We start from the raw sequence: 16,124 nt of genomic DNA, 5'->3' as shown, positions 1-16,124 counted from the left end.
AGTTTCGGACATGTGGTTTATATATGCAGTTATGAATATATATTCCTGTACCCGTGAAAATCTACGAAAGCATATATATATATATATATATATATATATATATATATATATATATATATTGCTGCCAAGGAGTGTGGTGGAGTCTCCTTCTTTGGAGGTCTTTAAGCAGAGGCTTGACAACCATATGTCAGGAGTGCTCTGATGGTGTTTCCTGCTTGGCAGGCGGTTGGACTCGACGGCCCTTGTGGTCTCTTCCAACTCTAGGATTCTATATGATTCTATTACCTTCAGGAGCTGAGGGCCTCAATCCAGCCCTGGAAACATCTGTAATTGGGGAGGCCGGGGGCGGGATATTTCTGCTGTCCTCAAACCACCCCCAAATAATATTTCCCTCTGCACTGTTTGGATGAGAGCTGCGTGGCAGGCGACTGAATCCCCCCCCCCAGTCCTTGCCAGAGATGGGGCTTTTCAGAGCCCCCCAGGAATATAGGGAAGGGGGGGTGTCTTCCTACTATGAAAAATTTAATTTTCATAGTATTTTATTAATATTATGTTGTTGTTTAGCCGTTTAGTCGTGTCCAGCAATCAGCCTTCTTGATGGTCCAGCTCTCACTTCCATACATCACTACTGGGAAAACCATGGCTTTTACTGTACGGACCTTTGTTGGTAAGGTGATGTCTCTGCTTTTTAAGATGCTGTCTAGGTTTGTCACTGCTTTTCTCCCAAGGAGCAGGCGTCTCTTAATTTCGTGACTGCTGTCACCATTTGCAGTGATCGTGGAGCCCAAGAAAGTAAAATCTCTCACTGCCTCCATTTCCCCCCCCCGTCTATTTGCCAGGAGGTGATGGGCCCAGTGGCCATGATCTCCGTTTTCTTGATGTTGAGCTTCGAGAACACTGTCCCACCATCTCATCCTCTGCCGTCCCCTTCTCCTTGTGCCCTCCATCTTTCCCAACATTTCCAGGGAGTCTTCTCTTCTCATGAGGTGGCCAAAGTCTTGGAGCCTCAGCTTCAGGATCTGTCCTTCCAGTGAGCACTCAGGGCTGATTTCCTTCAGAATGGAGAGGTTGGATCTTCTTGCAGTCCACGGGACTCTCCAGAGTCTCTCCTCCAGCTTAATTGTATTTCAGTTCAATAACTTTATTAAAATACATGTTTTGTTACGTGCAAATGGCTTGAGATACCTATGAGGTCCATAAATGACCACATAGCATCTATTCAACCCCAAAAACAGGGGCCATTTGTTGCTGACGAAGGAGAGCTGGACATAGAAAGGGCCCCGTTCCCTTCAGGCGCTGAGGGCCTCGTCCAACCTCAATCCGGCCCTGCGGCTGGCCTACCTCACAGGCTTGTTGTGAGGGCAGAAATGTGCCTGCGCATGCGCGAGAGTTCCTTGGGATAGAAATGCGCAAGCAAGTAAACTGATAAATACAAATGAGGAAAGGAAAAGCGGGCGGGGAGCGAGCGTCGCCGCGGGGTCGGTCTAGATGACCCTGGTCGGCGCCGGACCCCTTTGCGCGAACGCGGCGGCGCTGAGGCGAGGGACTACAGCGCCCACAATGCACCGCGCGCGGCGGCCGAGCCTCGCGAAGGGCCGGAAAGGCGGGCCAAGATGGCGGCGGCGGCGGCGCCTGCTCTGAGGCGGAGGCCCCGGCGGTGAGTCCTGCCCTGGGGGGGGGGCGGGAGGGGAAGAAATATTAGCCTTATTATCGCTATTATCGTCATTATTTATTAAATCCCCGCCCCCTCGCTGTGAGGGAGTGCGGGGTCTGGGGTCTTTCCCTCCCCCCAAAAAAGATACTCCTCCCCCCCATTCGCTTTGGGGTTGAGGGGGGGCACTCCATGGAGCTCAAAGTCCAAAGGCAGGCAGCCCCCCCGGGACACGCTTCTCTGCCCGTGTTCACACACACACAGAAACCAGGGGGTGGACTAGATGTCCCTTGGGGTTCCCTTCCTAGCCCTCCTCCTCCCTCCTCAGTTCCATTATTGTATCCTGTGAGAGGCCTTGATCGGGTATGTGTGAGAGTGTGAGAGTTCTTTTTCCCTAATAATAATAATAATAATAATAATAATAATAAATTTATTATTTATACCCCGCCCACCTGGCTGGGCTTCCCCAGCCACTCTGGGCGACTTCCAATTTTTTTAGATCCAATTTATTAATTTTATAATAACCAAAAAAACCAAAAAAGAAGATCACAATCAAAAATTTAAATCATTCGCCTTCATTGACTTCCCTCCACTCCCCCTCCTGGTTCCATTCTTTTATACTTATTCATGCACGTCCGTCAAATCTTATATTCTTAGCAGTCCAATTTTAAAGCCTTGTTCATGTTGTTACAAGAGACCTTTAGAAGTTTCATGTAAAAGCCTGCACACAAGGCTTGCAAAGTGTGCATTAAATATCTCCCCCCTTTTTAAAAAAAGAATCAATGTCCTTTTTCTTTCTTGGGTTTCCAATGATCTAATATGTCCTGCATATAGTTGCTATTAATTTGATTCTGAATTGATTTTAGAATGCATTTTGATTAATAGATTGTGATTTTATGTTAATTGTGTTACTTTTACTGTTAGCTGCTCTGAGCCTGGCTTTGGCTGGGGAGGGCGGGATATAAATAAAATTTTATTATTATTATATTATTATTATAGTTCATTAATTTGTTTTGCCAATCTTCTTTGTGAGAGTTTTTCTGATGGGGGGGGAGTGTTGAGTTTTTTTTCCTGAGCCCCCCTTCCTCCTTCCCCCTATCCGCCTTTCTCTCCCCTCCACCAAGTTGGAGTGTAAACCTGCTCGCCAGTAGAACCATTGCCTCCCACCTCCCAAAATGGGGTTCCTGTTTCTTTCCAGGAAGCGTTTCTTGGCGGTTTCTAAGCCATCTGCCCTGGATGCTTTCATTGAGATTCCTGCGAAGATGCTAGAATATTTAGAACTTGCAAAAATGACTGAGAGAATAAGAGGAGACTCAAATCAGGGAGTCAGTAAAGATAGGACAATATTCAAAGAATATCTTCAAAAGTACAATCGAACCTCCGTTTACGTAACCCCCTAGTTACGTAAACTTTGGGATGCATGTGCGGCAAACCTGGAAGTATTTTACGAGGTTTCACCGTGCATGCATGCGCAGAAGCGGTCCTCAGGTTGTGGAAACCTCGGGATCCGATCGGACCCCCGGAATGGATCCTGTCCGCAACTGGAGGTACCACTGTACTGTGATAATGCAAAGCTCCTGACAAATTTTGATTGAATCTTGAAATATAAGGAAATTAGAGAAGTCAAAATTTTCCTGATAAGTAATGGGAAAATAATAATGAAGTGCGTATAGAACAATAAGATGTAATAAGTGCAATGAGGTGAATCAAAAGTTACAGTGTGTGTTATGCTAAATGTGTAATGTTGTTAGTTTATGGTCTGTTTAGGTTTGGGGTTTTTTTGGTCTATATTCGATGTAAATTGTTTTGCAAAAAAGAAAAAGAAAAAAGAGATTCCTGCATTGCAGGGGGTTGGGATGGATGACCCCGCGGGGTCCCTTGCGACTCCACGGTTCCGTGATTCTGCCAGCATCTGCTTGCTTTGTTTCGGTTTTAAAAGCTCCCTCGCCGCCTAACGGTTAAAAACTCCCAAGTGGCGAAGTTGGGGCACCCCTTGTCCCCCCAGGGTCTCTGCAGAGGGAAGTGTGCGCAAAGAAGGAATGCTCCAACTTCTTCTTGCCCCCCTCCCCACTTCCTGCTCTCTTGTGGCAACTCAAGAGCCTGGGGCTGCCACCCTCCTCTGCTGTTAGAATGGCAGAGTTGGAAGGAAAGGGCCCCCTGAGGGCCATCTAGCCCAACCCCCTGCAGTGCAGGCAAAACATCCCTGGCAGATGACCATCCAATTTATGCATTAAAACACCTTGCTGCTTTCCAAAAACACAGGCTTCTGTGTCTACACTGAAGGGGGGGGGTCTTGGTATTGCTAAGGGAACCTGGTGAGCAAAACCCAGCATGGCAGAACGCCCTTGGTTGTAGGCAATGGCCTTAGTAAGGCGGGGCAAAAATCACATCTGGCCTTTCCGGATATTGTCAGAGAGAACAGCTGGCCGTGAATTACAAGAAAACCAAAGTCATGGTTTTCTCAAGAAACTATAGGGTCCCTGCATGGCGCATGTACAACCAACTAATTGAGCAGGTCAAAGTTTTCAAATATCCTGGGCTTATTTTCCAGTCTATGGGGTCATGGGGAGCAAATGTGCAAAAGAAAAAGCGTCCCAAAGCGCCAAAATTCTGACAAGCTTTTTCTGCACAAAAGGTGGTAAACATGCACCATCAGTCCTGGAAGTGTTCCAAGCTGAACCCCCAGCACAGCTATGATATGGGGCCCAGGTTTGGACAGGCACTCACTTTGGATCTTGATTCAAAACCCTAAAATGTGTTTTTTATAATTGACTTTTTATTTCTAGTCTTTGTATATCGTATTGTTGTTTTATTGCTATGGCTGATGCAAAGAAAGATTCATTCAATCAATCACATCTCGGCCAGTCTCCCACCCCTGCTCTTCCTTAAGATTTGCCAGCCTCACAAGAACTTCGTGACTTTGGCATATCTGTGTATGAGATGGCGCCCATTTCACAGGTGGCACAGTAACCTCTTCTGTGCTCTGCATTGAATTGATTCAGACCTTGTCTTTAGGCACTAGTGAGTGAGTGGAGGGGCAGAGGGCTGCTTCTTCCATCCTCTGTGCCCCATACGGAAGCCTAAAGGGCTGCTAGAGGGGAGGCTGGGCTCTCCCTTCCTCTGATAATCTCCCAGCTCACTAGTAACTTTGCAGACTTTTTTGTAAAGTTTTTTCATTTCATTTTATAACGTATCTCTTTTTTTTTTATTTTGGCCATCCCTCGTAGCCGAGTAAGATTGGCTTCCATAAACATGGTTTTAACAATGAGTCTGTAAGTGACTGTGGAGGCCAATTCTAGATCCACACGTCCTTCACACAGTGGGGACATTGGTTTCCGGGCAGGAGTTGATCACGGTGTGGATTTGCCAAGCGTGCCTTCCTCTCAGCACGTTTCTCCCTTGTGTCCTGAGTTCGAGTGTCTTCAAAGCCCGTGACACCTTTGGTAAAGGCTGTTCTCCAACTGGAGCGCTCGCAGCCCAGTGTTTCCCAGTTGTTGGCGTTTATACTACATTTTTTTAACGGAGAGAACAATTGTAACTGCAGACGAAAATTAAAAGAAGAAAAGCAAAACTCTAGAATAGGCATGCAGAATGAGTACAATTCATCTTCATCTCATTTCTATACAGCTTTATACTTTATAGAAAAAATCTCAACATGGTTTACAGCCCATTAAATCATCAAATCAAACAACCCAGAATAAAACAAATTCAGGGCTTCGAGGAAAACCTTGCAGATCCTTTTCTAAGTGACATTTTGCTTTCCCCTTATTTATTTACCTGCCTCATTTATATAGTTGCCCCATAGCAGAAGTACTCTAGGAAGCCAGTGTTAAAATAATGAAGTCCAAGTAAAGACTATCAAAGTTATCAGATTATGAATATTTGTGGCCATATTGCCAAGGCTGCTGAATGGCCGAGTAAAAGCGCATCCCCTTACCTCTCTTTAGCTACCGTACTTGGATTGTTGGTGAGAGACAGCTGAGAGGTAACTAACTACCTTTATTCAGCCTTATGGAACAATTTCCTATTACAGCTGAGAGGTAACTAACTACCTTTATTCAGCCTTATGGAACAATTTCCTATTGTTGCTTCACTATAGAACTCTTCTCAGCCAAGACGGTTTCTTTAGGTCCTAAGGAACAGGTATTTATTGCCTATAATCCACAATACGCTCTCAGCTTTTTAAAAAAGTGCAGCTGCCAGTATCAGTGTATCCTGGTGGAGTTTAACAGCGCATGATGTTGCTCAGGGTTTTTCTCTGGAGACTGTGCTACAATTGAAGTGACCCCAAGGGACCCCTCATCTCTGGTGCATCGTCAGGCAAGTGCTGTCGCTGCGTGTTTGTACAAGCCTGCCAAAGTGTACAAATAGCTTTCTGCATTAAGTTTTCCGCATTAAGTTATCAGTGATACACTTTTCTAAAACATTTGGTTGCCCAGATCCCTCAAAATGTGACCTTCATTCCTAGAATCATTTGAAATGTTCTGCCCTGAGCACAGGTAGCTCTTTGGAGGTTAAAATAGTTCTAAATTGTCGTGGTTTTTTCAACCTTCTAAACTGGAAAAATGCTCCGGGGTTTGTTGGCACTGTAATCACAGCAGAGGCAAATGACAGTTCTTCCGTGTTGCGAATGAGGCTGGCTCTAGGGCTGTGCCCTTGGCTGCATAATTCTGTGCCGTCCTTCCTCTCTGAGGAACTGGCGCACTAAGACGCTGTGTGTCCTGCCAAGGTGGGTCTCTCTCTCTCTTTGTATCAGTGACAAGGCGTGGAGGGACAGGGGCTGCTTTGTTCTCCTTGGGGTGATTGTCAGGACTTTGGCACAGCTTTGGGTGACAGTGCGGGTACTTCGTAGCGTTGGGTGGTGGTGATTCTAGGATTTTGTGAGATAAAATGATGGCACGGAGTGACAGTTTCTCTGATGGTGTAGTGGGAAGGTCATTGCAGGACGCGGTTTTTGCCTCGAGAAAAAATTGTGCAAGGCAGGAAGGATTTTTTAAAAAAATCTACCTTAAACAGTTCTAGGAAAATATCGTTGGGAATTTCTAGCTGGGCATTTCAGAACTTTTTTCCACAAAGAAAAGAACATGTGGTTATGGAACAAAGAATAAACCATTCTTTTTTTGAGCATAGTGTTGGAAACCTCTGTTACTGAGAAGGATGCAAAGATCCAAACTCAGCTTTGATGAAGAAACATTAAAGTAAGGTATTTCCCCCCCAAACTATATTATTATTACAAGCTGTCATTAATTTTAACTTTTACAGCTCCCACAATGAATATTTTAAACATTGCCGTTCTTTTTCTCCCTTTTCTCTATTCACATGATGTCTTGAAAAGAAAATGTATTTTGAGGATTTTCCCCCCTGAAAAGATGGCATTGGTGCACTGTTTAAATTGGGGCATTTAAACAAAAACTCATTTTTTTAATTCAGTGAAGGTTGTGATTAAAAGTCAGATAAGGCAAAAAGAAAACCATAATTGGATGGAAAGCCAGTTAAACGCATGGCTGCTATATAGGTTAAGACACACAGATTGCTCTGTATTCTACATATGAGGTGATGCAGATGGCATGGCCTTTCCTAAAATAATATAGTTTTGTCTTGTAGCAAGTAGAGTGGGAAGTGTAGTTTTCCAGTCAACTATCTGTCTGGGTAGATAGCAGATTGCACCTCTGTAATAATGAATACGTAGAAGTCTTTAGACAATTTTAAAACCATATTCCACCCCCCCCCCTTGCTGTTAAGACAGTTTTGTAAGCTTGTTATGTAAGGTTATGGTGGCACTGGGATGAATCCTGGCCTCCAGAGTCCCAACTCCGACTGTCCATTAGTCCGTGCAATTTAGATACTGTCTTTGAGTGAAGAAGGGGAACTGGTGACAAGCTTTCCTGGGTACCGTATGATGCATCCGTGCATTAAGGGATATGAACTGATTGCTTCCCTTCTGACTGTTTCATTCAGTTAGTTCTTGTCTGTCACTCTGCAGTAAAAAATAAACATATGTTGGAGTCACCAGAGCAGCAGAATCCTCACAGTTGCTGCAGATTCCAACCTTTTGGTTCCAAAACTTCGTATTTAGTTGCTCTGTAAGAAACATTTGTAGACTAAAGGAGAGCAGATGTAGCTTGAATGCAGACGTAGTTTAAATGCTCCAGAACATGAGTACAGTGGTACCTCGGGTTAAGTACTTAATTCTTTCCGGAGGTCTGTTCTTAACCTGAAACTGTTCTTAACCTGAAGCACCACTTTAGCTAATGGGGCCTCCCGCTGCTGCCTTACTGCCGGAGCACAAATTCTGTTCTCATCCTGAAGCAAAGTTCTTAACCCGAGGTATATTTCTGGGTTAGCAGAGTCTGTAACCTGAAGCGTCTGTAACCTGAAGCGTATATAACCCGAGGTACCACTGTACCTGACGAGGGAGTCTGCTTCATCACACCAATGTGGTGGGAAATATGAGCCCCAGGTAGTGGAGCATTTGATTGGATTTTAGATCATCAGAACAACTGCTTGTAACATGCTCTAGTACAAGGTGCCCTATGGCCTAGATGCTGCTGAGCTATAAAATCCCTAATCTAAGTCAGTCCATCTGAGTATCAGTTCTAGGGTTCTCAAGCAGAAACTCCCAGAAATTAACAGCTCAAGTTATTAGCTGTTGCATGAATATTTAAATCTTCTGCGTCCTATCCACGTGGTTGCATGCCCTCCTCACACGTTTTCGTTTCGTTTTGCCTGCAAAATAAATATTTGAAAGGCCAGCAGTAGATGAAACACCATGAAACCCATCCGGTTTCTTTATGTCTCAGTCTAACTTACTTAGCAGGGTTGTTGTGAGGACAAAATTCTACAATCCAGTGTACGCTGCCCTGTCAAATCCTTGGAAAAAGAGGACATGCATTTGATAATGTTATTTCGCTACTAGTAATAGAACTTGTTGTAAGGCAGTTTTTGTTTAATGCGCCTTAGCGCATCATCTGTCCTTCATGTTGTTGTTGTTTAGTCGTTTAGTCTTGTCCGACTCTTCGTGACCCCCTGGACCAGAGCACGCCAGGCCCTCCTGTCTTCCACTGCCTCCCGCAGTTTGGTCAAACTCATGCTGGTAGCTTCGAGAACACTGTCCAGCCATCTCGTCCTCTGTCGTCCCCTTCTCCTTGTGCCCTCCATCTTTCCCAACATCAGGATCTTTTCCAGGGAGTCTGTCCTTCATAGTCTGTTCCATTTCCACATTGCTCCATCCCACTTATTTTTGTGCAAGGCAAGATGTGGCCTGAGAGATACCCACCTGCATTTTCCATTGTTTTTAACCTCTGTCAGAGCAGCAATATTTTAAAAGAAATGTTTGAACTCTGCCTTTATGTTTGGGGCAATCAGCAACAGCACATGGTCAAGCTAGCTAGCTCATTTTATGTATGTTCATGGCTTCTTCTTCTTCTTCTTCTTTTGGCCTTTGAGGTCTGACAGTCATTAAGATTGAATTTTGATTATGGTATGGCCGATCACGAAATCAGAGGCATTAATTAAAGCCATGCTGCTCATAGACAAGACAGCAGAAGTGTACCCACAAAAGCCAGGGAAGCTGTTACATAATTGACACCACCCACAGACATAGTTTCGCTTCCTCTGTTGTGTTCCTTTGCTTCTTCTGTACACGTGCCTTCTTCCCACAGTTGTGCAAAGAGGCATTTATCTTTTTGGCTTTGCCTCAAAGGGCAAAAAAGGCATGAACGTACATAAATGAGCTAGCTAGCAGACCATGTGCTGTTGCTGATTGCCCCAATCATAAAGGCAGAGTTAAAACATTTCTTTAAAATATTGCTGCTCTGACAGATGGAAAATGCAGGTGGGTATCTCTCAGTCCATCCATCCCCTGCCTTCATGAGCTCTGTACAATATCACATTAAGAAAGGAATGTCAGAGGGGATGCATGTTGATGGTGAGGGATGCAGAAAATATAGTTCCTGTGTAGAAAACTAAGGCATAATTCACCTCGGAGTTCTGCGCAAACTCCCCTGCAGCCCTCAGGAGCTTCAGAAAAACTGTGGTCATGCCCTTGCTCAGCTTTGTTCCATTTCATTGGGACTTGTGCAGAGAAGGGAATTATCCAGTTGAAGTGCATCCTATTTCTCTACTTGAAAGCTTCCCCAAGGCAAGATTTAGAAAGGTTTGCACCACTGAACTCTGGCACGTATGCAGTTGCTCCAAACCCTACACTGAAATGTATTAATAACCAAATTTAATAGCGTTAAGCTTAATAACTAACATTAAAAAGGTAAAGGTGGTTGTTGTTTAGTCGTGTCCGACTCTTCCTGACCCCATGGACCAGAGCACGCCGGCACTCCTGTCCTCCACCGCCTCCCGCAGCTTGGTCAAACTCATGCTGGTAGCCTTGAGAACACCGTCCAAACATCTCATCCTCTGCCGTCCCCTTCTCCTTGTGCCCTCAATCTTTCCCCCCTGACCATTAGGTCCAGTCGCGGACGACTCTGGGGTTGCGGCGCTCATCTCGCTTTATTGGCCGAGGGAGCTGGCGTACAGCTTCCGGGTCATGTGGCCAGCATGACTAAGCCGCTTCTGGCGAACCAGAGCAGCGCACGCAAACGCCGTTTACCTTCCCGCCGGAGTGGTACCTATTTATCTACTTGCACTTTGACGTGCTTTCGAACTGCTAGGTTGGCAGGAGCAGGGACCGAGCAACAGGAGCTCACCCCGTCACGGGGATTCAAACCGCTGACCTGGATGGGGATTCAAACTGCCAAACTTCTGATCGGCAAGCCCTAGGCTCTGTGGTTTAGACCACAGCGCCATCTGCGTCCCATAACTAACATTATTTGGCCTTATATCTAGGAGTTGGACGGTGATACCCTAAACATGGGCAGATTCTCTTTTCTAATAGAGTGGAGCCTGTTTAAGACTTCTGCCGCCTGCCCTGTGATCTTGGGCATGTTTACTTGGGGAGAGAATGCTATTAAATCCAGTGGGAGTTGCTCTCATGTAATTGTGTATCGGACTCCGCCTTTCGAAAGGTCTGGAGGCACATGGCACAGCTTCATTTAGAAGCTAAGCAGATTTGGCCCTGCGAACAGCCTGAGTGGAAAGACAGCCTGGCAGCCCAAGGGGAGCTGCTCTGAGCTCCTCCAAGACGGAAAGGGGCATCAGTGTAAGATCTAAATATTAACTCCTGGATGATCAGAGAGGGCCTCTTCTCCAGGTTCCCCATCACCTGGAGGCAGTGGTTAGTTGTCTGGGAAAAGGGCATTTTTAGCAGTGACACTCGTTTTGAAATTCTCACCCAATAGAGGATTTCTCCAGTGCCTACTCTGATGTCTTTCTGGAGCTGGGCAAAGACTTTTATATTTTCCCAGGTTTTTAGCTCTTGCTAATCTGTTTTGTTTTGGCCTTCATTTTATGTCTTCATGCTGCTTTGAAAGATCTGCCTTGTTTCTGAATGTGAATTCTGATTGATGTATTTTATCAAAGCAATTGTGGAACTGAAATACAATTAAGAAGAAGTATATTAATAGTGAATTTTTTTTGGGGGGGGGGCCCAAGAGAGTGGGGCCCTAAGCTATAGCTTGTTTAGCTTATACGTAAATCCGGCACTGCTTGTGGACAGGACTAGGGGCTGGATGGGTTGTCTCTTGGTCCTGAGCTCTTAGCTCCATGTCTTCAATGGGATCTTCTTCTCTCTTCACTGTTCAGCGGGAGTTAGTTGTAAGCCTGTTAATAGCATCAGCTGCACCAAGTAACGAACTTTCTTTTTTCTCTTGCAGTTTATCACATGGTGGAAAATAGAAGCCAAGCTTCCCATCAACAATGCCTGGCAGTAAGTATGGCAACCTGTTGGAAATGTAAGGCGCTTGCACTGAGACTTTGAGATTCGGTCCTTCGGTGGAAATCTCTTCTGAAAAAGGAAAAGCAGAAACAAAATGTGGCAAGTGTGAGGCATCTTTGAACGTGGAGCTCTGGCTTCAGACGTTGTAGCAGACGTGCTCATTGCCATCCAGAAATGTATTAACTCCTCTTGTGAATACTCCTAGCAGCTAGAGGGCTTGAGTCTTAAGCTGCTAGGCAAATGTAGCAGTCAAAGTGGAACTCCCTCCAGTGCAGAGCAAAAACTGCTATTTAAATACTTAGCAGAAAATAAAATGGACACTTATCGGTAAAATCTGGCTAACTCTTTTTTTATCAAGACATTCATAATAGAGAGGTCAAGAAATAAATATTCCCACAATTGAAACGAAAGCTTGATGAAGGAAATAACTGGTGTGCAGTTAGTACTGAGGTTCACAATCACACAGTCTTTAGATGTGGCTGCTATAATTAAAACATGCACAAAAATGGGAAATCCATTGTAGTACCGGTAATTACTGGCTAAGATGGGCAAGTAGCTCAGCTACTTGTATTCTTGTGCTTCTTTATTTTCTTGTATGCTTGGGTATATCTCCCTTTAAAAATAATAATAAAAAAAAATCAGTATTTATCCATGTTTAATTTTTTTTAAAAAAATTCTAAGTTATTCAGAAGCTCTGGTCTAGGGGGAAAAAGGGTTACCTCTCTTTAAAAGACAGACCGTTCATTTTCAAGTGTGGTGCCCCTTTTTAAAAACACCTAGTTCAGTGACTTAGAAACATCAATACTTTTCTATTCAGATATTTCTAAGATGCTTTGTGTGTGAGAAGCCTTGATCCTTCTTGCAGAACTAGTGAAATACAATGGCCTTTGATTTCAATATTTTTTCATACTTTTGTGTGTGCACATGAGTACCACAACCTTTCCTTCTGTAGCTGGCATTGTGTCTTGGCTGTCTTTGACAATGGATTAGAAAGAGAGAGAGAGAGATCCTTTTAAAGTACGCTTTTCAAGTGTGAACAATGTATTCCTTTTATTGAGTGCAGCAGTTGATCAGCATCACTCAGGCTAGGAAGAGAAGGAGCTCTTTCAACATAACAAACAGCAACATGACATTGGCTATACAGCAGATGCAACATTACAGAAGAAGTGTTCTGTACTTCTGGAGCGTTGGCGGGCTGCTAAAGTGAATGTCAAGCTTAAGGCTAATAGCATTTGGAGGTTGCTTGCATGGATGTGGTGAGCTCTTTGCTTTCACTAAAATTGTATCAAAAATGATCTTCAAATAGATTTAGTTATTTATTTGCTGCTTATGTTCATACTCTTGCCTTCCTCCAAATGGAGCCAGGGAGGCTAACAGCAATTTAAACCATTCAAAACCATTCTCTCTCTCTCTCTCTCTCTCACACACACACACACACACACACACACGTGTGTGTGTGTGTGTGTGTGTATAAAAAATAATAATTAAACAATTCAAACACTGAAGACAGCATCGGTTCATAAAGTACCCTCTCTTGATACACTGTACAATTAGGCACCAAATGCTAGCAAAACTAAATGTGGTTTTAGGTGATGTCGCCAATAAGGGAGATAATCTGATCACAGCTTCGTTCCATAAGAAGGGGCCTTAACTGAGAAGGCCCTGCTCGGCACCACCTCCCGGTAAACCTTGGCCATTGGTGACACTGAGCAGAGCCTTCCCAGCAGATCTCAAAACCTAGGCTGGGGAACAGTAAGGGAGAACCTCCTTTAAGTACCGAGGTCATATAGGATTTAGTATCCTGGAACCAATACCTTGAATTGGTTCTGGTGGCCAAAAGGCAGACAGTGCAGAGTTCAGTGTATCAGCATTTTGCACTTATTGCAGCCTCTGAACCATCTTCAAGGTCAGCCCCATGTGTAGTACATTGCAGTAGTCCATTTAAAAAAACAACGTGTAAGATGAGCATTCAGTCTAGGTCTCTTGGTTCAGGAGTATTGAAAGCCTGTGAATGCAACAAGGCAGTACATTACTGGTCTCTACTACAATAGGTTGTAGTAATAATCATGATGGAACCAGAGGAGGAGAAAGGTTGTTGTTGTTGTTGTTGTTGTTTAGTCGTGTCTGACTCTTCGTGACCCCCTGGACCAGAGCACGCCAGGCACTCCTGTCTTCCACTGCCTCCCGCAGTTTGGTTATCGCACAGAAGCTGCTGCAGCAGCAGGCTGCTGTCTGGCCCGGAGCGCTATTTGACGCTTGTCCTGCTAGCAGCATTAAACAGCCAGCCCTCTGTACCAATGTGGGTGGCTGGGTTACAGTGTGTACATATATTTCTGCACAGAACTGTATTAGGTTTATTTCTGCAAATGTTAATGCAGTTTTTTATGGGTAGTATTTTGAGAGAGTTTGTTTCCTTTCTCCTTTAACCCTACGCTTATTCGGCTGTAAATAATAGGCTAAGCTTCTTATTAGGACAATGGAGAAATGTCCTTTCTCCTTTTGTGCGTCTCATTACAAGGTGGCCAGGCTTAGTTACATGCATGTCAGGTGCACTGACCCTGGCCGTGTGGGGCCAGGCACTCTCTTTCATTTCCAGAGCTTGGCATTGTCGGTGCAATTGGATACGCGGCGTTCTCATGTGCAGGGTCCCTTGGCGCTTCTGTCACGTGCAGGGCTGGCTAGATAAGTGTGTGCTGCCTGTACCTGAATTTGACATTGCCGAGCCCGGGCAGGAGAGAGCCGGGAAGGTGTAGAGGGGCAGCTAAAGAAAGGTGGAACTGCAGAACTGCCAGGAGGGTACAGGATGAAGACATATGTGGCAGTTCCTGTGGCTGAGCAAGATAAGTCCTATGACTACAATCCTGAATGGGAACCAGGCCCATGCGTGTGCCTTGGTAGGTGAATTCTTCAGAGCGCCTTCTCTTCCCCTTCCCTCCCTCACCCCTGTTCCGTTATTTGGCTGAGAAGGAACATTGCTTTCTTTTGAAAGTTTGAAAAACATCTGTATACTTAAACTGTCCTCTTTCTCTTCTTAATATCCTCAATGCATGCAGTTCAGTATTTGAGCAAACCCATGGATTATTTCTAAGTTGAAAGGGGGGGGGCAGTGTGAAAAGAGATGTTAACATGAGCCTCTTGTTCCAACGTGGAGTAAACTGTGCTGTTGATTTTACTGCAGATAAAATTTCAAGCTGCTTTTTCCTTGTTTCCCTACATATGTCTCCCCAGACACATATTCTCCAGGTATATAAGTCTGTTCTTACTGTGTGGACCAGTTGCTGGCATGTACCATAACTGTATACACTTAACGTTGGCGTTGCTGCCTCCTTGCATGGTAGCATAGTGGTTTTCTTGGTTTGATCGAGTGTAACCGTGTGCTGAAATCTTGGAAATTTGACCAGTTGGAAGCTAATGTTGGTTGCCCCATATTAGACCGAAGGAAGGAATTTGCAGAGGGGGAGAGGGAAGGCAACTGCATACAGGAAAGGACAAATGTCCACTTCAAAATTAACATTTCTGAGTTCTTGAGCGGGGTGTTCTAGATCAGGGAACCTCAGTCCAGAGGTGGCCCTCCTAACCTTTCTGACTGGCCCTTGGAATGCTCCCCAGTGCTTTTTCTGGGCTGGTTTGTGTCCTTGAACTCCCACATTGCCCCTCTCTTGCCAGGATGGAGAGGGGTGGGTGAGGGAGCATAGTAGAAACTTGCCTGCAGAATGGAAGTGAAACTTACATGCACTGCTGTGCCCACTTTCGTCTCCAGCCCTGCCCATCAAAGGCAGGTGGCCCCCAAAAGGTTGCTCAGAAAGGAATGTGGCCCTCAGACAGAAAATGGGTTCCCCACCCTTGTGCTAGACCCATGGAAGCAGCTACGTCTCTAGTTTGTTCCGGCTCACACCCCACTCTTTCCCATTTCCGAAAGCAATATTCAGCATAGTTTACATAGTCTGCTAGTGTGCAGGAACCGAGTGCTCCATAACTTAGGGTCTGCCACAGAGAAGGCCCTGGCCTGCCTCCCCGCCAAATCAAGCAGACCTTGAGCTTCTTTGATGGATTTTGCAAGCTGAACCTCTGCAGTCAGAAGTGAGCATGACTGAGCTCAGTGCAGCCTCTTCTCAAGAAACTGCCTTGGGTTGCAGCCGTACTGATCCTAACGAATTGGTATTCTGCAAGGACAACAGACAGAGTGTCCCTCCACATGTTCTTGGACTACAGCTCCTATCATCTCTCACCGTAATAAACAACAACAACAACAACAACAACAACAACAACAACAACAACAACAACATTTTTTTATTTAAACCCCGCCCATCTGGCTGAGTTTTCCCAGCCACCCTGGGCGGCTTCCAATCGAGTGTTAAAAACAACACAGCATTAAATATTAAAAACGTCCCTAAACAGGGCTGCCTTCAGATGTCTTTTAAAGATAAGATAGCTGCTTATTTCCTTCACATCTGAAGGGAGGGCGTTCCACAGGGCGGGCGCCACTACCGAGAAGGCCCTCTGTCTGGTTCCCTGTAACCTCACTTCTCGCAGGGAGGGAACTGCCAGAAGGCCCTCGGCGCTGGACCTCAGTGTCCGGGCTGAACGATGGGGGTGGAGACGCTCCTTCAGGTATACTGGGCTGAGGCCATTTAGGGCTTTCAGGGT

The 16,124-nt window shown here is 45.2% G+C and overlaps 1 protein-coding gene across 4 annotated transcripts in view; it reads left to right on the top strand.

The window, feature by feature from the left end:
* Positions 1 to 1,554: 1,554 nt before the first annotated feature.
* Positions 1,555 to 16,124, top strand: part of LOC310713031 (protein EFR3 homolog A) — a 49,141-nt gene continuing 34,571 nt past the window's right edge. The window contains exons 1-3 of one of the 4 annotated variants that reach the window (XM_083516656.1): positions 1,561 to 1,657; positions 11,416 to 11,468; positions 14,706 to 14,720. In XM_083516656.1, the coding sequence (XP_083372782.1) occupies positions 11,459 to 11,468; positions 14,706 to 14,720 (25 nt within the window). In that variant the 5' untranslated portion in view covers positions 1,561 to 1,657; positions 11,416 to 11,458. Of the gene's footprint in view, positions 1,658 to 5,738; positions 5,795 to 11,415; positions 11,469 to 12,540; positions 12,734 to 14,705; positions 14,721 to 16,124 lie in introns of those variants that run through there. The other 3 variants (XM_083516655.1, XM_083516657.1, XM_083516658.1) reach the window with 3 other exon arrangements.

The sequence above is a fragment of the Podarcis liolepis genome (assembly GCF_965112155.1).
Source record: "Podarcis liolepis genome assembly, chromosome: 8".
NCBI lineage: Eukaryota > Metazoa > Chordata > Lepidosauria > Squamata > Lacertidae > Podarcis > Podarcis liolepis.
Note: the sequence above shows the minus strand (reverse complement) of the source record. Positions and strands in the feature narration are given on the sequence as shown.